The 21,638-nt window shown below is 46.1% G+C and overlaps 1 protein-coding gene across 1 annotated transcript in view; it reads left to right on the top strand.

Moving 5' to 3' along the window:
* The window catches only part of UNCX (UNC homeobox), a 111,273-nt gene extending 90,021 nt beyond the window's left edge, over positions 1–21,252 (top strand). The window contains exon 3 of the mRNA XM_048492509.1: positions 20,957–21,252. Within this exon, the coding sequence (XP_048348466.1) occupies positions 20,957–21,040 (84 nt within the window). The 3' untranslated portion in view covers positions 21,041–21,252. The remainder of the gene's footprint in view (positions 1–20,956) is intronic.
* Positions 21,253–21,638: the final 386 nt, after the last annotated feature.

Below are 21,638 nucleotides of genomic sequence, written 5' to 3'. Positions count from 1 at the left end.
TAATCAGAGAAGACTGTAGGTAGGTACATTTTTTATCCTTTATCACCTGGATAAGAGACTGTGGCTCAGGAATAGCAGTAGTAGGTGTCCGGGAGAAGGGCAACAGCTTCAGGACTTCAGGACCCTGGAGAGTTCCCAGGGACCGGAGATGTAGCTCTGACAATGGCAAAATCTCAATATCCCAATAAAATGGGATTGCAGGAATGTCCTCTAGGCAGCAAGCGGAAAGGGGACAAGGCTCTGGAAATGCAGGATTGCTTCCTGTTAATCCCTTAGGGCTTTGAATGGATACCTATTCATTCATTCTTTCATTCTTTCATTCTTTCATTCTTTCATTCTTTCATTCTTTCATTCTTTCATTCTTTCATTCTTTCATTCTTTCATTCATCCATTCATTGGTGTAGTTGTTAAGAATGCCAGATTGTAATCTGGTGCACCAGGTTTGTTTCCCCACTCCTGCACATGAAGCCTGCTGGGTCACCTTGGGCCAGTCACAGTTCTCTCCAAGCTCTCTCCAGCCCCACCTGCCTCACCAGGTGCCAGTTATGGGTAGAAGAAAGGATTGTGATTGTAAACCACATTGATACTCCTTAAGGTAGAGAAAGGTGGGATATAAAAACCAACTCGTCTTCTACTTCATTTCGGCTTCTACTTCTACATCCATTTTACCATCTTGCTATCTATTTTTGTACTTTTGTAATTATTGATTTTAACTGGTTTTATATTTGTAATTGGGTTTTATATTATTGAATTTTAATATGTTGTACACTGCCCAGAGCCCTTCGGGGTGGGGGGTATAAGAAATCCAATCAATCAATCAATCAACCAATAAACAAACAAACAAAAGTAAATTTGTGTCCCACCTTTCTCTCTAATGCGGAGCCAAGGGTACTTCATTCTCCTCACATCCATTTTATCATCACAACAACCCTGTGAGATATCTTAGGCTGACGATTTACACGCTGGTCTTCTCCTCGCAGCAAGTCCACCTTCCTGTTGGGACAGATTTTTGATTATGCAACATAATCAGGACATTATCCGACGCCCCAGGTGAAAAAACACCAAAACAATGGAGCGCAAAACTCGGGATGGGGGGAAGCATAAATGCGTAAATGACCTGGAGAGTGTGCTGCTGATTGGTCAGTGAGTCAGTGTGGTGTAGTGGTTAAGAACAGGTAGATTCTAATCTGGAGGACCGAGTTTGATTCCCCGCTCCTCCACCTGAGTGGCAGAGGCTTATCTGGTGAACCAGATGTGTTTCCCCACTCCTACATTCACAAGGTGTCTGTTGTGGGGAGAAAAAAGTAAAGGAGCTTGTCAGCCACCTTGAGTCTCCTTACAGGAGAGAAAGGTGGGGTCTAAATCCAAACTCTTCTTCTTCCAGTGGAGATCTAACAAGCTTTCCTGGCAGAGTGGGGACTTGAACCCAGGTCTCCCGGACCCTAATCTGATAACCTGACCACTACCGCACACTGGCTTTGGTTTTTAATTAGTGAATTAAGACCCTCATAGAAATATATTTCCAACACATAGTTTCGGCATTTAGGTTTTCCTAAGCATGTGTCATAATCCTATACTTATGGGAATTTCTGCCCTCCTGCAGTTGCCTTAAATTCCCCTTTACAGCTCTAGCATAGCTGAATTCCACTGTCAGGAAGGCATGCGCGTTCCGAATGGGTTTAATTGTCCTCCTGGATGTTTCAGTCCCCGAACTGTTCAGTTTTATCCGAGGAAACCGCCAGAAGATTATTTCTTGACAATTCCCTTCTCTTTCCCTGTCCCTCCCCACCCCGGCCGAGCCCCCCCCCCCGACATTAAAACCTCGACTGACAAAGCTCTGAAGAAAAGCAATCTGGATGTCACAGGCTGCGGCTCCCGAGTCACGGCTGGCGTGCTTGGGGGAGCTTCAGATATATTCATTAAAATACGCTCATCAAGAACAAACTCATTTGTAGAATTATCTTTGGAAGATGGGAGTCAAAATGGCCGCGGCCTTTAATATTTCCTGTCCTCTAACCACCCGATCGCTTAACTCCGCATCTTCACGGCGCTTCAAAATGTGTGTCGGGCGACGGCTTCACACATGACGGGTCTTTCCGCTGATTCCGCCCTGCTGGGCAAACCGTATGCTGCTGAATGTGTGGTTGGATTCATCCCCAAAGGATTTCGTGAGAAGTTATAAGACAGTTCTGTCTGTGTTTATGGAGATGCAAGACGAAGACGAAGAACAGGAAAACCAAGAAGCGGATGAATAGCTTGGACCGCCTGGCCCCATATGTCCCACGTCGGTCTCTGCGCTCGGCAGAGGCCAATTTACTGGAGGTCCCCGCCCCCTCTATGATGCGGCTGGCCTCCACCAGGGCCAGGGCTTTTACGGCCCTGGCCCCTGCCTGGTGGAATGCTCTTCCGCCAGCTGTCAGGGCCCTGCGGGACCTCAGTGAATTCCGCAGGGCCTGTAAGACCGAGTTATTCCGCCGGGCTTTTGGGGAGGCCGGCTGCTGATAGGTGCCCATTAACAACTGAGACCCGCTGTTCCCCTCTTAGAGTCAGGGGAGTGAAAGGCTGAACGCCATCTGTTTTAAATATTTATATACTTGGAGCGCTGCATTTTAACTAATATAAATTTTAGCATTTTATTCTATTTATCCACTTGTATTATGTTGTGAACCGCTCTGAGCCCCTTGGGGGAGGGCGGTATAAAAGTGGAACAAATAAATAAATAAATAAATTTATACCCCACCTTTCTCTCCTGTAAGGAGATGCTAAGGGGCTTACAAACTCCTTTCCCTTCCTCTCCCCACAACAGACGTTTTGTGACATAGGTGGAACTGGGAGAGTTCTGAGAGAACTGTGACCAGCCCAAGGTCACCCATCAGGATTGTAGGAGTGGGGAAGCAGATCCGGTTCACCAGATAAGAGTCTGCTGCTCATGTGGAGGAGTGGGGAATCAAAGCCCGTTCTTTAGATTAGAGTCCACCTGTCCTTAACACCATGCTGACTCTCAGTGTGGATGCCATCCTTTGACGTTGCGGCCACCAAGTGATAAATGTGCATGTGTAAGACATTGCCGTGGGGTACCGGAAGGGATTTCTAAAAGATCACTGTTTAAAAACACGATGCTGCCTTCCTGGGGGTCAGACCCACTGGCAAACCAGATTAGTCTTATCTACTGATGGTGTCTTTCACATCCTTTACGACCTGATTGTTTTGACAGGAGATAGTGAGAGGTTGAACTTTAGACCTTCTGATGTTCCACCACTGAGCCAAGGACCTTCTACAGTAGTGTATCTCTGAACACATGAACCAGCTTCCCACCGAGTCAGACCTTTGGTTGGTCAAGGCCAGTTTGGCCTACTCCGACTGCAATTCAAGAAGGACATTGGCAAACTGGAATGGGTTCAGAGGAGGCCGACCAAAATGGTCAAAGGCCTGGAGTCCATGCCCTACGAGGAGAGACTTAGGGAACTGGAGATGTTTACTTTGGTGCAGAGAAGGTTACGAGGTGACATGATAGCCATGTTTAGATATTTGAAGGGATGCCATGTTGGTGAGGGAGCGAGGTTGTTTTCTGCTGCTCCAGAGACTAGGACCAGATTCCTTCCCCCCCATAAACATTAGGAAAAAAGTTCCTGAAAGTCAGGGCTAATCGAAAGTGGAATGCACTGCCTCAGAGTGTGATGGAGTCTCCTTCTTTGGAGGTTTTTAAACAGAGGCTGGATGGCCAACTACCAGGAGTGCTTTGATTGTGTGTTCCTGCATGACAGGGGGTTGGACGATGGCCCTTGGGGTCTCTTCCAACTCTAGGATTCTATCATTCTCTGATTCTATGACCTTTCCAATCCTCTTGCACCCATTCATTTAAACTGGAGTTGCCCAGGTCTAACTTGTTCAAAGAATGTCTGGACGCTGCAGAGAGCCTCTGCTTTGCCCAAAAATATCCCAGGATCCATTCATGATATCTCAAGTTGAAAAAAAAGCACCAAGGAGTGAAGGACTTCTCTGAAGAGCTGCTATCCACCCGAATAGACAATGTAGACCATGATAGACTCAGAGTCTGACTCGGCGGAAGGCATCATTTTGACGTGTTCATGTGACTCCTCTTGTTAGATTTCCCTGGGCAGAACATTCCATAAAAAGGGAACCATACAGAACAACCCGGCTTCATCCAAGCAGGGGTCGACATTTCATGCCCTGAATGGCCTGGGAGCTCCGTATCTGCGGGACCGCCTCTCCCGATACATTCCCCAAAGAGCTTTACGCTCAGCAGGGGACAATTGTTGGTGGTCCTTGGCCCCAAAGCTGTCTGGCTGTTCCCAAATAGCACTGTCAAGTGAAATCCGGGTCCTGCAGTGGCGTAGCAGCAGTGGCGTAGGAGGTTAAGAGCTCATGTATCTAATCTGGAGGAACCGGGTTTGATTCCCAGCTCTGCCATCTGAGCTGTGGAGGCTTATCTGGGGAATTCAGATTAGCCTGTACACTCCCACACATGCCAGCTGGGTGACCTTGGGCTAGTCACAGCTTCTCGGAGCTCTCTCAGCCCCACCCACCTCACAGGGTGTTTGTTGTGAGTGGGAAAGGGCAAGGAGATTGTCAGCCCCTTTGAGGCTCCTGCAGGAGAGAAAGGGGCGATATAAATCCAAACTCTTCTTCTTCCTGCGAGGCTTAATTCAATTGTAAGACAGAGCTATTCCTCCAGCCTTAAGGTCAAGGCCAGCGACGATATTCCATTCCACCTGGCCTCCGTTTACCTTCCCTTCTTTCTCTCCCCTTCTTTCTTTTCTTTACTTACTATATCATACGGATGCTGCTTTTAAGGGGCACGGTTTGAATTTCAATCGGTATCCCTTGCTGGAAATTAGCGGTGATACAGATAAGAATGTCGCGTCGGTTTACTGTAGGCGACCAACGCTGTTTGCCGCCCTGAGCCCATGTGAGGAAGGGCACCCTATAAACCTGATAAATAAATTAAATAAAGCACAATAAACAAAGCCCAGGTCCTTCGACGCGGCCTCGTTCGGCCAACGGGATTTCCCTTGCCAGTTGCGAGGATGCTAATTCAGTGTCATAGAATCCGGAACGCAGAAAACAGTTTCGTGAGCCTTTGAAAAGAGTTCTTAAAGAGGGCCCTCGCAACACCGCGAGGTGCTCTGTGGTTGATCAGGCACCTAGAGCATGATGGGAATTGTGGTTTTGAAAAACCGAGCCCTTTTCAGGGAGCCTTTTGCAAAGCGGTATTTCAAAACAAAAAAAGGGCAATGTATCCTCACAGGGGACAAAGATCTGCTGCTTCTCTCTGTGTCTTTGCCTGCAGAAATAAAGTAGGTAAGTAGGGTTGCCAATTTCCAGGTACAACCTGGATATCTACTGGAATTATTACTGATCTTCAAGCAACAGAAATGAAGAAGAAAAAGAAGACGAGTTTGGATTTATATCCCCCCTTTCTCTCCTGAGACTCAAAGGGGCTTACAATCTCCTTTCCTCCCCCCCTCCCGCCCACAACAAACACCCGGTGAGATGGGTGAGACTGAGAGAGCTCTGAAGAACTGTGACTAGCCCAAGATAGCTGGCATGTGTTGGGAGTGCACAAGCTAATCTAGTTCCCCAGATAAGCCTCCACAGCTCAAGCAGCAGAGTGGGGAATCACACCCGGTTCTTCAGATTATAGGGCACCTACTCTTAACCACTACACCACGCTGGTTCCCAGATTCCGATGGAAAAAAATTCCAGTTCCCATGGAAAAAATAACTGCTTTGGAGGGGGATTATATGCCATAATAACCCTGCTGAGTTACCATTTTTCCCCCAGGCTCTGCCTTTCCCCCTCCTCCCTCTCCACTAAATCTCTGGGAATTTCCTAGCCCAGAGTTGGTAACCCTAGATGACAGAAATCTTTGGAACACTCTCCTTTGAGCTTGCCCGGTTCCAAAATTACTACCTTTCCCGTGTCACTCCTAAACAATTCTTTTTTCCTGGATTACAAACTGTGAGGTTCCGGCTTTCAAAGCTGTCCTTATGGTCTTCTATTCTGCTCGTTTTGCGAATATAATTTTGAATTGCTGTATTTTGTGATTTTTTAAAAAGCCTTCGGCTTGTTTTAGCATTTAACCTTTCAGACCTTTTAATGTTTTGATTGCATCATGCGTATTTTGTAAGTCACTTGGAGCAGGGCTTCGAAGAAGGGGCAGGTACATTTTCTAAAAAAAAAAAAAAGAATTAAACCCCAGTTTTTTCCAAACCCCGACCCCTTAAAACTGAAAACCGAACCCTACGAAAATTCGGCACAGCCTAACCATAAAGAATGCAAGGGTACCCTCAGTATAAAAGGTACTGTACCAAATAATCTGGGGCGCAGAGGGGAGAAATATTCTGCCCCAAGGAGCATGCAATATAAATTTCGACTACAGTGTATCGTGTCCCACAATGGTCACCTCATCAGGTAGGTGGGGCTGAGAAAGTTCTGAGAGAACTGTGACTAGCTTAAAGTCGCCCAGCAAGCAAGGGGAACGTCGGGGAACTAAGGAACTGAATGTGAGAAAACCCCTATAATTTAAATCTGGTATCATTTCAGAAGTTAGCTATGCTAATCTATAGATTTGAGGCCAGTACCACCTTCAAGCCCAACCAAATTTTGCGGGTGTAAACCTTCGACTCCCAACAATTCATCTCTCAAAAGTATCGCCTGTCTGTAAAGTGCTACTGAACTCCTAGCCTGCGTAAGACTGTATGGCTTGGCCAGGAACATATAGAAATATGCTGGAACAAAATTCGTGTTTGCCTTTTGCAGGAGGAGAGAGTGAAAAGCAGGAAAACACCGCTGTTTTTTTTCGTAGTCTGGTTGGGAAATTCAGGTCACTGGAGGGGGGCGGATAGGAGAGAACCCTTGCTCCATGAAGTCCCAGGTGCATAATGTACTGGGCCGAATTTGAGCTTACAATTTGGGATTAAAGTAAATCCTAGTATTTTTTTCTGCATGCTTGCCCTACTGCCTGGCTCCCAGAGACTGCTGGGTAACTGCCTATTATCCGCCCGTTCCACTCCAGTGCCCTCCCCAATAAAACTTTTCATATCCTTATAAACGAACTCGATTGCCGTGTTATAAACATTTACACTGTGCTAACAGATCATCTCCGCACATCGGAATTGGCTAAATTCCCTTTTCCAGATGAATATATTGAAGGAGATTAGAGATATGATAGCTTTTTAGATTGCTGAACCCGGAGAAATTAGTTTAGTGAGCATTTACAGAGGCTAAATTGGAACCATTAAATAGTGGATTAAATTGATGGTAGTTTCATTGTCTGTCCTTCGGTACTGCTGTAAAATCAATTAGCCGTCACTATTTCATTCTCCATATAGTGAGATTGTCAGGCTGGCTAGGAGCCGCCGAACCTCGCAGCGGCGGCAGGCAGTGTGAAAATACACCTATTAGGTGATGTGGCATGAAATAATATCACAGGGCAGAAGGCCCAGTGAGGTTTATCCCAGCCTTATCTTGACTTTAACAGAGAGCGGACAGACAATAGTCTCGAAGTGACACTCATCTCCTAAGAACATGGGCGAGCAGGGATGCTCTCTCCGTTGACAATTACAATGACATCCTCTTCTCCATCGGCTTCAATCTTTTTTTTTTCCCCACTAAAAAAAAATCCTGTCTGGGCTATCCAGCTGCCTCCTTAAATGTTCAGTATCCCATCTTACGAACAGGAGGGTTTAAAAAAATTTTTTTGCAAAGGTTTGTTGGTTATTCCTGACTGTCATGACAGCGTGCGCCGGCAAACCGCTGGTTAAGGTTTTCCTAATTATCAGAAGGTATTAGATTTTTTAAAAATTAATAGCCTGCTTTTCTCTCAATTAACGAGGCTCTAAAAGCAGTACAAGATTCCAGTTTTTTTTCAGATCTAAGATCTGTCCTTTAATTACTCTCTTGCAAGGTGAAGAAGAGGAGGAGGAGGAGGAGGAGGAGTTTGGATTTATATCCTGCCTTTCTCTCTTGTAAGGAGACTCAAGGTGGCTCACGAATTCCTTTCCCTTCCTCTCTTGATAACAAACACTTTGTCGAGGAGGTGGGGCTGAGAGCGTTTGGAGAGAACTGTGACTGGCCCAAGGCCACCCAGCAGGCTTCATGTGGAGGAGGGGGAAAACAAATCCACTTCACCAGATAAGAGTCCGCTGCTCATGTGGAGGAGTGGGGAATTGAACCTGGTTCTTCAGATTAGAGTCCACCACTCTTAACCACTGTACCTGCGGGCTTCCTCATTCTTGGAGCCAGTTTGGTGCAGTGGTTATATTGTCGGACTAGGATCCAGGAGACTTGAGTTCAAATTCCCGCTCAATGGGTGAACAAGGCAACACTCGGTTAATTCTGTTTCACAGCAAGTGGAAGAGCTGATATTGTCTCAGAGCCGTTGAATTCCCTCTTTGCCATGTGACCTCGGGGCAGCCATACACTCTCAGTCCAACCTCACAGGATAAAATGGAGGCGAAGGACAAAATGGAGGAGAAGCCTCTTTTATTCCAGCCCACCTCGCCACATTGTTGTGCTCGTAAAATGATGAAGGGCGAACCAGATTACTGACCCTTGCTTACCTCACAGGGTTGATGTGCGGGTAAACGGAAGATTGAAGCCCCACATCTTTGGGTAAAAATGTAATCATGTAAAGTTTTGTTCAGCTGTGAAACTGCTTGACTGGCCTCAAACAAGCCACTGAGATGTCTTGGATATACATCAAATGGAGAAAGGCAGAATGTGGTAAAGTACTCCAGGTCCCTGTTGAGAGGAACAGTGGGGCATAAATCTTGTAAGCACATAAATAAATGTTGCAACGCAAATGTAACAAACGAATGCAAATATATCCTACAGCAGTGGTGGCGAACCTTTGGCATTCCAGATGTTATGGACTACAATTCCCATCAGCCCCTGCCAGGCAGGGGCTGATGGGAATTGTAGTCCATAACATCTGGAGTGCCAAAAGGTTTGCCACCACGGTCCTACAGGAACAAGCCGTCAGGAAATCAATGGGCTTCTGCTGCCGACAGAACATACAGGTAACTCCAAACCCTGTTTAGGACCCATGTGATTCTTGAAACGGTCCTGGGCCATTTGAGGAGTCGGCTGACTTACCGTTCAGTAAGCGCAGAACTGGATCAAAATCTGTTCAAGCCTCCACTGAGCACATTATGTAAGGTCGAACATCTCCAGTTTGAAAGGACTACCTATCTAATGACTTATTAAAGGTTAATGCTTTTTGAATATCCTGAGCAAAAGGAAGCAAAAGACATCACAAAAGGGCCGTGGTTTTGCTGACACCTGGGTATCTGAAGGATACTCTTTTGATGCCAGCCCAATTAGATCCCTCTTCTTCCAGCGTGGGGGGCAGACACGGCTCGGTTAACAAGGGGATTTGATCATTGAAATTTCAGAGTTCTTATATTTTGCATATCGTGTGTGTGTGTGTGTGTGTGTGTGTATGTGAGGGATACATCACTTTTTGCAAATAAATCAGTACCATTTAAATACCCTGCTGGAGCAGAATACCAATTTTGTGTTTGGGAGATCCGAGTTCTAATTCTGCCTTTATGATTCGCACAGTCCCAAAGACCCATTTGCCAGCACCACACTTTCTCGCCAGTATATGGAACTGAGAAGGGAGGAGGAGATGTGTGGGGGCAATTTTCCACCCCCACATGACTAAATGGCTGCAGTCCAGGGACATTTGTCCCCATATGCCTCTGGTGGTCAGCAAGTTGGGGAAAAAAAACCTTGGCTGCCTCAACCAAAGGACTAGTGGAATATCTACCGTGTTTCCCCGAAAATAAGACAGGGGTTTATATTAATTTTTGCTCCAAAAGATGCATTAGGGTTTATTTTCAGGGGATGTCTTATTTTTCCCCCCATAATTTTGCGCCCCCCACATGACCAGGTCAGCTACACCGGGGAATCTGTAACTAGGGCTTATTTTGGAGTAGGGCTTATATTTCAAGCATCCTCCAAAAAGGGGTGTCTCTCCCTTCCCCAATCGAGAACCTGAGCAGCGCGCTTGCGAGACCCATCTTGAGCCATTCCTGCTTCCCTCTATCTATCATCATTACTGTGTTTGCGTTGATGAGCATCGTGCGCTGCGAAGAGCCAGGCCAGCCGTGAAATGACACTCGGCTAGCCCTCCCGTAATTATCGGGTCTTGCGTATCAATCCCTCGCAAACCTTTTGTGACATGCCACGGCACCCGCGCTGCCGCATCGTCTGGCAGGTCTGCGCCGCGCACCCCTAACTGCCTGACAACCTGCTTCGAAATCCACTTCGAGCATAAATGGAAATTGGAGAGAGGGTGTGCGGAAATACTGTGTGTCCTCGAAGCGAGCCTGACATTTTACTCATCCGACTCCTCCATTTGGTCAAAATAATCGTAAGGGTCTGACACCCGATGAATTAATTTTGCCAGGCCTTTCCAAAACCCTTGTGGCAGTACCATTCTGGTGTGCTGGACAACTGCATTGCCCCTAATAAGCAGCTGCATTTGTAAATCGTCATCATGCCAGATTATTGTGTGTGTACATTTTGGGTGTGATAAAGCAGGCTGTCCCACAAGTGTTTTTCAAAAGACCACCCAAATTCTCCTTTCCCCCCATTTGTTTCTGTTCATCAGCCGCACTAGAAAACTATCAAATATTTTGTTTTAAATGTCTTTCTTCCCTTGGCTAGCTACAGGGTCCAACCAATCAGGGACCCTATAGCTAGTGTGTTAACATAAAAAGCCTGCTACCAAACTGATTTAATTGTGCGGCTAAACTAAAAATATGCATCATTTGTGGGGGGGGCTGTGATTCCTGCTACAATTCTTATCAGGCAAATGACTTTCGCCCTGTTTTGTGAATGACCCCAAACTACTGCAGAACAGTAGTATGTGCATGCTGCATTTTGTAGCGGGAATTTTAGTCTTCACAAAAATAACGTCACCATTGCAGTGTTGGCCAGCTGTGAATTCATACAGAAGGAGCTTCCTGATTCTCTGCATATGCAAAATGTCATCTACCACAGTGATCCCACAACCTTGTGGGCAAGTATTTCTGCCGCCTCTGGGGCTCCATTGCAGCAAATACTCTTATGCCTTCCTCTCACACCTATTTGCATGCCTAGCAACCAACACCTTATCCAGGAACTTACAGTTGAGCCTACGGTAAAAAAAAAATGGCAATTGTCAATTCAGTTGTTCCACCTATGTGCTTAAATATATTCCTGCCTGGGCTCTGAAATTTGAGAGGGGGCGCTATAGGACTGTTCTGTGCCCTTCAGAGGTGAGGGGGGCACCTCGGGGCCTTCTCAATAGTGGCCCCTGTACTGTGGAATGCCCTTGCACTAGAGGCCCACCAGGTGCCTACTCTTCTGGAGTTTTGGCGCCTGGCGAAGAATGACCTTTTCACGGAGGCGTTTGGCCAGTCCCCCCCCATACTGGGATGGGGGGACCCTCGAGGTGTCCTGTATGCTCCTCCCTATTTGGGGGGTGATTGGGATGGGAGTTTTAGAATTTAGAATGTTTTATGGTTTTAGGATTGGTTTCTGTTGTGTGGGATTTTCTTAGGGCTTTTATTGTAACCCTCCCTGGGACTGTCGTAAAGGGTAGAGAATAAAACTAAACAATCAATAATAAATTCACTACTGTTTGTTGTGTTATAATGCTGATGCCAGTAAAGTGAGAAAGCGTAGAAACACGTATCTGGCTGCTGCTCTGTCTTCCCAACCCAATGTTTGGCAAACATCTGAAGGACCAATGGAAAGGTGAAATTTCATCCCAAATGCATGTAAACAGGCTTGCTTTTTGTTAGGTTATTGGCCTTGGCTATGCAGTAAACTCACTCTAACCACTACACCACCACTACACCACCACCATTGCTGTAAAGCTTTGGCTGCATTTTATTAGGACACCGAAAGAGGAAAGTCATTAGCGTCTCAATTTATACGCTGATCTTTCTTCAGTCTTAGTGGCTTTCGCTCCCCTGTGCTCTCTTTCAAAATGTCCATTTCTTCCAATGCTTGACCCAGCTAGGAGAATTAATTATGCAAACCAAGATCATTTGCATATGCTCCCCTCCCGTGTTCCTAATTTGGTTTTCCTCCAGTGCAAAAGAGGGGAACTTTGTCCCAGAAATAGATGCAACCTTCCGAAAAAATTCTTTTTGGTTTTCAGCAAATTTTCGGCCCATTCGACCCAGTTCAGCAAGTTTTTGGCTCATTTGAAGATATGCACACACAAACTTCCCAGGTTTTCCCTTTCTTTCTTTCTTTCTTTCTTTCTTTCTTTCTTTCTTTCTTTCTTTCTTTCTTTCTTTCTTTCTTTCTTTCTTTCTTTCTTTCTTTCTTTCTTTCTTTCTTTCTTTCTTTCTTTCTTTCTTTCTTTCTTTCTTTCTTTCTTTCTTGTTAAAATGAATTGAGTACATCTCCCCAGTTCAAGGCTGGGCCGGTGAACTTTGAGTGATGGCCATAGGCAGGAGGGGGGGGGGCAATGGAGGAAAAAAGCAAGCTGGGGATTTCCATAGCAATGGCTCCCTCCCCCCTTCTGTTGTTATTCCCGGAGACATCAAGATGCATGAACAATTAATCCTTGATTTCCAGACCCAAATGACTCTGCCAATAAAGCGACTGTCACTGCCGGTCCTGGCGAGGGGCTGTTTAATATCCCAAGGGAGCATAATTATTCTTATCTGATGTGGCCAAGGGAACAGAGTTGTTACAAAGCCTCCTCCCAGTTTGTACAAAACCGGGATCATCCGATGCCGCCCCTAAACGGCTAACGTCAAACCCAATTCCGGCTAACAGCTAATGTCCTCCGAACAATCACCCAATAAACATTCCTAATTAGGGGGAGGACAGGAAGGGGGCCTTCCCAAAGTCAAAGGGCAGCACTGGCTGCATCGGTTACAGCAGCCGCCACAAAACTGTGAAACTCTGGGGCCTGAGCCAGTTACTACCAGGAATTTTTGAGAGACAGTGTGGTGTAGTGGTTAGAGTGTGGGACAGTTTATTTTTTGTTTGCTTTACAACAATTTCCGCCCTCCCAAGAGCGAGCAAGGTAGCTGGCAGTGGCGTAGGAGGTTAAGAGCTCGTGTATCTAATCTGGAGGAACCGGGTTTGATTTCCAGCTCTGCCCCCTGAGCTTGTGGAGGCTTATCTGGGGAATTCAGATTAGCCTGTGCACTCCCACACACACCAGCTGGGTGACCTTGGGCTAGTCACAGCTTCTCGGAGCTCTCTCAGCCCCACCCACCTCCCAGGGTGTTTGTTGTGAGGGGGGAAGGGCAAGGAGATTGTCAGCCCCTTTGAGTCTCCTGCAGGAGAGAAAGGGGAGATATAAATCCAAACTCCTCCTCCTCCTCCTCCTCCTCCTCCTCCTCCTCCTCCTCCTCCTCTTCTTCTTCTTCTTCTTCTTCTTCTTCTTCTTCTTCTTCTTCTTCTTCTTCTTCTATTTATTTATTTATTTATTCACATTATTTATTCGCTACCTCTCTCGCTGGGATTTAGGGTCACCCGCTCTGGGGTTGGGAAATCCCTGGAGATTTTTTGGGGGGGCAGAGTCTGAGGAGGGAGGGGTTTGGGGAGAAGGAAGACTTTAGTGGGGTAGAATTCCATAGAGTCCACCTTCCAAAGTGGCCATTTTCCCCAGGTGATGTGACCTTTGTTGACTGGAGATCAGTTGTAATCCTAGGCTACCTCTTGGTGTTTGGTAATCCTAATCTGGGTTGGGAAATACCTGGATATTTTGGGGGTGGAGTCTGAGGAGGGAGGGTTTAGGGGAGGGAGGGGCATCAATGGGGTCTAATGCCTTAGAGTCCATCTTCCATTTTCTCCGGGTGAACTCATCTCTGGACATGGGTGGTCTTACTGGGACGCAAGTAGGATCACCAAGAGCAAGCCAATACAATACAGACTGGGCCATTCAATAAACTATACATCATAAAACCACGTTTTTTTAAAACTATCACATCCAATGAAACAACACCTCATTAAAATGTTTGAAAACAGAACTAAGGATCATGCAAAGAACCTGACTAGCTCTTTATCTAATATTACTTCACCACAATTAAGATGGGCTTTTTCCAGAGCCCAATTTGACGTTCTACCTTCCGTTGTCCTCACTGGTAGATTTTGGCACCGACCAAGCGAGATACACAAATATTCACGTGCAGCGAAAGTGGTGACGTCTCTGTCGCACATTCTTGTGGATGGTGAGCTCTACACTGAGATTAGAAGGTTTACTTTTGATCCTTGGATTCACCTCTTCGCCTGCTTTGGTTACTCTGTTGCCAATGAAAGCTTAATTATTGAATTATTGTTGGAAAGTAAAAGACCTACCGCTTCTTATGCTATAGCGAAATTCTGTTTTATAGCCTCAGAGTAAAGAAGTGCTGTATTGAATTTATTGATGGCATATGATGTATGTAACATAACATTTGATATGTTCCTATGTTGGATGCTGGCTGACATTGTATGGATATTCCTTTTGACTGTGTGTTCCTGCACTGATGGGGTCTCTTCCAACTTTATGATTTTATGATTCTATTCTATGATTCCTTGTATGGATATTCTCTTTAAATGACAGCCTACCTCGCAGGGTTGTCATTTGAGCACACGTGAACACACGAGGCTGTCTTATCCTGAATAAACTACAAACTCATCCAGTTGCAATGCCTATGTCTCATTTCGCAAAGCACACAATGTGAATAATGTGAGTTGAAAATGATGGAGAGGTCACTTAGCAAGCGGGCCCTGAAAAGTACCAAAAGTGGATCTTCGTCCGAAAAGTTCGGAAAATGAGGAGAGATGATTTTGATTTGTGAAACCCAAAAGACCAAATCCTTTTTCCCACCAGCGTGGTGTAGTGGTTAAGAGCAGGGACACTCTAATCTGGAGAACTGGGTTTGATTCCCCACTCTGCCACTTGAGCTGTGCAGGCTTATCTGGTGAACTAGGTTAGCTTGTGCACTACAACATATGCCAGCTGGGTGACCTTGGGCTAGTCACAGTTCTTCAGTACTCTCTCAGCCCCACCTACCTCACAGGGTGTTTGTTGTGAGGGGGGAAGAGAAAGGATTTTGTAAGCCCCTTTGAGTCTCCTTACAGGAGAGAAAGGGGGGATATAAATCCAAACTCCTCCTCTTCCTCCTCCTCCTCTTCTTCTTCTTCCCCTTGATCAGAATCAAGACCCCGTGGAACTTAAGCCATTCTTTCAAAGGGACAGGGAAATTCATGACCTCTGCCTCATCTAACATGACCCTGAAGGAACCTAGGAAGTGCAAAAAAATGGTCTGTACCTGACACCGGCTTTGTAGAACAGATCCAAACTTTGCAATGCCTTCGGCCTGTTCTTTCAGATAATGAAATAGTCAAAAGCGGCTTCTTTACAGTGATATGAGGTCTGTCTCTTGTGTTTCTCGTGGAGGACGATCGGAGTTTTGACGCTACTTTGCAAAGCAGCTGATTCGGCTGGAGGATACCGAACGGGCGTTCTCGTTGAAAGTTATAAACGACCTTCCATCATTATCTTTCATACCTGCCATCTCCGGAGGCTTGGCGGAAGGTAATGACCGTGGAACTCAATTTAACATCTGCCGAACTCTTATTTACTGAAGCCCTCGCTTGGAGATGGTTCGGCGGATTAGCGGATCCGCCCAGCGTCTCAAGTGCAGCTTAACGGGGATCTGTGCTGGATGCAAGGGTGGCCTTTCCGAGACCTTGGGAGGCTGGAGGGAGCTCTTGAATTGGAGAAGCTGTTGAAAAGCCTTGGTTGGGGAGGGTCACCGTGAAAGATGGATAGAAGGGATTTAGTGTCACATGCCAGGGTCACTAAACACTGGAAGGGGCACAAAGGGGCATTTGGGGTGGTGCTAGCAGCTTTGGGTAAGTAGGTCATGTCTGGGTTGGGGGACGGAGTTCCATGTCAACCAGCATGGTGTCGTGGTTACAAGCAGATGGACTCTAATACGGAGAGCCGGGTTCGATTCCCCGCTCCTCCACGTGAGCAGTGGACTCTTATCTGGTGATTATAAGCCACTTTGAGACTCCTTACAGGAGAGAAAGGCAGGGTATAAATCTAAACCCCTCTTCTTCTCAATCAACTGCGCAGCCTTGCTGATTATCTTGATAGAGTAGTGCAAAGATCAGAAATATTCATCCTGATCCCTTGGAATACTCGTGATCTGAAATCCGGATGTGACAGCTATAAAGGAAGGATCTGGAAATGGGGAGTAAGAACTATAAGAACTGTAAGAATTGTCCTGATGCATCAGGCCAAAGGATCCATCTAATCTAACTTTGCATCATATTCCTGAAAGTAGCCACTTGGATATATTTATGTTTCCAAAATATTTATATACTTGCCTTTAGCCCAAGCATCACAGGATCCAAGTTATAGATCTGAATCTAGTAGAACCTTAGAGACCAACAAGATTGAAAGCCAGCATGGTGTAGTTGTTCAGAGGAATTTACCCTGCATTGGAGAACCGGGTTTGATTCCCCACTCCCCCACATGAGCAGTGGATTCTTATCTGGTGAACTGGATTTGTTTCCCCACTCCTACACATGAAGCCTGCTGGGCTAGTCACAGTTCTCTCAGAAATCTATCAGCCCCACCTGCCATTAAGGTGTCTGTTGTGGGGAGAGGAAGGGAAAGAAGCCACCATGAGTCTCCCTATAGGAGAGGAAGGTGGGCTATAAATCCAAATTCTTCTTCAAAAGTGTTAACCATAGGACAGTTTGAAGGTCATTGATTCATAAGGTTGCCATAAGCCTATATGGAGTTGACATAACACATGGATGTTTGCGAAAGTAGGAGGAAAATGCAGACCAAAATTATAAGCCTCCTTGAGTTCCAATCAGGTAGAAAGGCAGCTATTAAATATATTAAATAAATAAAAACAGTTGTATTTATTTATGGATTTACAGGACGCGCTTCGCCATGGTGGGAAAACACAATGAAATCTTGGTGTGCCACCCAATGGTGCTAAAACCAAATCGAATTTAGGAGAATAAGAAAGATGGAAGGAAAAGACCAAAGAAGGAAGGGGGATAGAAGGAAGGAAAAGAAGGGGGAATGAAAAATGATAAGGATATCTGGAGTTCAAGAAGGAGCCAGGATGTTACTTAACAAGTAAATTTCCGAAAATTTCATTCTGGTTTTCAACAAATTTTCAGCCCATTCGACATTCCAAGATATGCACACAGAAAATCTTCTTGAGAGTCCGGTTTTCGGGTCCGTCCGGTCTCCGTCAGATCCGTCGGTCCCTGGTCTGGTCCTGTCCGTCAGGTCCGTCGGGTCCGTCCGTGGAATCGTGTTCAGAACCAAATTCGGTCGGTCGATTGATTGGTCGGTCCGTCAAATCCGTCGATCCGTCAAATCCGATCCGTCGTCCCGGCCCGTCCTTCCTTCCTTCCTTCCTTCCTTCCTTCCTTCCTTCCTTCCTTCCTTCCTTCCTTCCTTCCTTCCTTCCTTCCTTCCTTCCTTCCTTCCTTCCTTCCTTCCTTCCTTCCTTCCTTCCTTCCTTCCCTCCTTCCTTAACTTGTTTTTCATTCATTGGCTTGTTTATTTGTTCTTTCATTTGTACTTCCTGTTCTAAAAAGTTCTTCTGTGTTTGCTGGTAAGTGAGAATGTGTCCCCCTCTTGTCCAGTCCATGAGGAGGGAAGCTTAGAATACATTTTGGACAGAACTGTGACGGGGGGTACGTTTGTAACACTCGAATCCTGTGACACTTGAATCCTGTGCGTCCGAGCTACAAGAGAGTCACGCAGTGCAGAAAGGTCATGCTGAGCTCTGAAGGTGAGAAGTGCTGTAACAACAGGTTCTCATGAACCTGGGTGACCTGACCCAATCCCGATTACGATGGTTCCTTTTTGGCAGGGCATCGCGCTACAGCATCCCGGAGTCCAGGGGCTCAGACTGACAGTTGCGGTTATTTAAAGCTGTGTCGGACAAGGAGCACAGGTGTCCCCCAGATGCTCCGGGGGCTGACATTTCTCCGGCATGGAGTAATAGGGCCTTCTGGCACCCGTCTCTCTGGGAACCACCATTGACTCGTCTATGAGTAGCAAGGGGCTTATGAAAGCACAGTGTAAACACATCGGACGGTCTCGCGCATCTGTTACTCGGAGCAGTAAAAACAAGGCTGCTGAGAGGGGGGAAAAGATTTCAGTGAATAATCATCAACAAAAAAATGTTTGCCTATTCCTCGTTCGGGGTCAACACAAAACATGAATTGGAAGCAATGCTTTTTAAAAAGAAGAGTATTTATCCCTGCCGGCTTTTACTTGGTTCCCAGTCTTTGCAATATTTTTGTGGCTTCCCAAAATCTCCAAAGGCTGTTCCTGCAACTAGGTGAACACATTTGATTGGCCGTGGGAAGTTTGGCCAGCTCCGCCTCCTGCAGCCACCATTTTGTGGCCATGCCCACTACTCTGGGACTCCTGGGGTTAGACTTTCTCTCTCAACCTCATTTGTCTATCTGCAGTATAAATGTTATCTACCTTGAAATCAGAAATTAGAGGGCTCTCTGGAGCAAGTTCTTTAGAAGAAATATTTGCCTTTCCAAAATATTTCTTTGCGGCTTTCGAAACTTTTAAAAGCGACATGTACGACTATCTGTGACTTTGTATTGGCAGAGATTTTGCTCATATTTCACCAGCACAGAGCTGTGGGCCAGACTTCTGCATTGTTCCGCACCAAACCAAACAAACGCTGTGATCGGCTGGCCTCCGAGTACCACAACTGAATGGGTTTGTTGCAAAAATTCATCGCGTACCTACCAAATATGTTTGAACTAACTAGAGCTTTGGGCCTCTTCACAAGGGCAGGCCCACCAAGCGGGCATTACGGACAATACAAGCTATAATCTATCAGTGGGTTACCAGAAGCGTGACCTGATTCTGTTAAGGACATCTGTGCCGTGTGTGGAAATGTCCTTAAGTGTGCCGAACTCCTTGCTGGAAACGTGAGTATAAAAGGGATGTGCTTGCAAGAGAGCTTATGATTGAAGAGACCCAGAGGTGGGATGCAGCCTACTAGCACCTATTCGGTAGAACCAGCTATTAAAATTTTCTCAGTTCGGAGAACCGGTTATTAATGATTAACTCTACTAGGGACAAGGGGGTAATCTCTGTCCCTGGGTACAACAAATCTTGAGCTCCCCCTGCCCCCATGGCACCCCCCATGTGTATGAATTGTAGGAAATAATACAATATACAGTAATTCTAATTTTTTTGTTCATTGGTATAAAGGTTGGGAAAATATTATAGGTAAAGATTTTTCATTTTCTTTTTTTTCCCCTTGAAATTTATATTGGAAAGAGGAGTTTAAACTACTCTTTTAGATTAAGGATTTTGGATCTCTCCCTCTGTTAGTTTTCTTTCAAGTGGAATAGATAAAGTAGTTATAGGAATCTGAAGGGGAAGTAGAAAGTAGGGAGGGAGGCAATATAGGATGTTTTAGTTGGGGGGGTTGAGAGAGATAGACAATTAGATATGTTTGTAATATGTTAACAATTGTAAACAGTTTTTGGTTTCTCTCCTTACTTATGTTATTATTTAAAGTCAATCAATATAATTATATGAAAAAGAAATAATACACTACCATACGGTATATTGCTTTTTTAATACTTTAAACAGTCATTATTTGAATCTAGAGGCGGGGCGAAGGGGAACTGCACCTGGGGTGCGCTTGCCCTGCGTCCTTGCCACAGCCCCGCCCAGGAATGCCCCGCCCCTGGAATGCCTGACCACGCCCCCATCATGCCCCGCCCAGCCCCATTGGCGCTACGCCACTGTTTGAATCCCACCACCATCAGAACCTGTTACTAAAATTTTTGAATCCCACCACTGAAGAGATTATGTCTATCGCACTGTTGTGAAACGGGATGCACCCACAAAGAAGAAGGAGGAGGAGGAGGAGAAGAAGAAGAAGAGGAGGAGGAGGAGGAGGAGGAGGAGTTTAGATTTATATCCCCCATTTCTCTCCTGTAAGGAGACTCAAAGGGGCTTACAATCTCTCTTCCCCCCCCCCCCCACAACAAACACACTGTGAAGTGGGTGGTGCTGGGAGAGCTCCGAAGAACTGTGACTAGCCCAAGGTCACCCAACTGGCGTGTGTTGGAGTGCACAAGCTAATGTGGTTCACCAGATAATTCTCCACAGCTCAAGTGGCAAGAGTGGGGAATCAAACCCGGTTCTCCAGATTAGAGTGCACCTGCTTTTAACCACAATACTGCACTACCGAATGTGTGTCTCCAACCACAATCTCGAGAAACTAATTGCATTTTAACTCCTGTTTTGCACAGCAACTAGAGATGGATTAAAGTAAGGCCCGGCATCAGCAGACACTGAGACGGCGGCAGCTGCCCTGGCCCAGAGTTTCTGGCAGGGATTCCCCCCCCCCCCATGCACACATTTATGTGCCCACGCTCTGCTATGCTTTGGCTATAATAACTGCCCAGTGTGACTTGGGGAAAGGGCTACAGGCTGTGGTAAACGTAGACACACAGGGACATGGATGAGAGGAAGCAAAGTTGGAACAGCCCTGGATGAAAGTCACGGGATAGAATGCTAAACCTGGAAGATGAGACTGGTGTGTAGTGGTTACTGCATTGAATCTGGACCAGGAAACTACCTCTCATATAGCTCTTTCAGGAAGCCCTCCAGCTGACTGAGGGAGCCACATCTACCCCACAGACTTTCAAGGATAAAAACGTTGCAGTGGGGGGGGGGTGAGGGTACGTACCCCCGTGTTCATCTCACTCGGGACGAAACCCCGTTGAAAAGACATGGAAATGGATCCAGAATTGGATCCAGAATTGCAACCTTCGGAAAGACCATGCTGGAATCTGTTTAGGATTCTACCAGATCCGTGTTGGTGCAGTAGCCGATGATGTGGGTGGCTTTTTCTTATCTGTTGTTTATAGTTTCCCTTTGTTTCCTTTCCAGGACCCCACCAGGTCATTGTACACCGTGGTCCAACAGGGATGCTGCAAATGTTGTGCCAAATGTATTCGGCATCACCTTCTCTAAGGACCGCTCAGACAAAACCAGAGGAGGAAAAACAGTGCAGAACTCTACAGAGAAACGTTTCATTTCCTGCCCGGAAACGTTTTAAAAGTTGTGTGCCGAAAGGGCCTTTATTCCAGACCCCTGAAGGCATACAGACTCAGCGCTGCCATTTGTCACCCTGACTGGGCAGGCGAGGTGTTCAAAACAAAGGAATTATAAATAAACACTGTCGCTTTCCCCTGTATTTGTTTCTTCTTTTTGCCAGGGAGGCGCAAGGCAGCGGTGCCCACGACAAGCCATTCGATATTGAGGGATCCGTCAGCCGAGCATAAAAGGAGAGCCGGCCGAGGGACTTCAAAATCAGTCAGACCCTTTTCAACATCCTCCTTCTAATTGGCAATTTTGTAATATTTATTCACATCAGATCTGATTGCCGGATTCCCACCGGTTCCCCCCAGGAGGTTTTTGCGTGAAATCCGTTTGAAATGGCATGTCGGGAGTTTCTCTTCCAACCCCCATTCCTTCTGAAGTCACCATCTGGCTGATAGACTCGAGTCTGTTCTAATACACTGACCCAGCGAATCACTGTTAAACAATTCCCTTGGGTCGCTGGCAATCC

The sequence above is a fragment of the Sphaerodactylus townsendi genome, linkage group LG04 (genome assembly GCF_021028975.2).
Source record: "Sphaerodactylus townsendi isolate TG3544 linkage group LG04, MPM_Stown_v2.3, whole genome shotgun sequence".
Lineage (NCBI taxonomy): Eukaryota > Metazoa > Chordata > Lepidosauria > Squamata > Sphaerodactylidae > Sphaerodactylus > Sphaerodactylus townsendi.
Note: the sequence above shows the minus strand (reverse complement) of the source record. Positions and strands in the feature narration are given on the sequence as shown.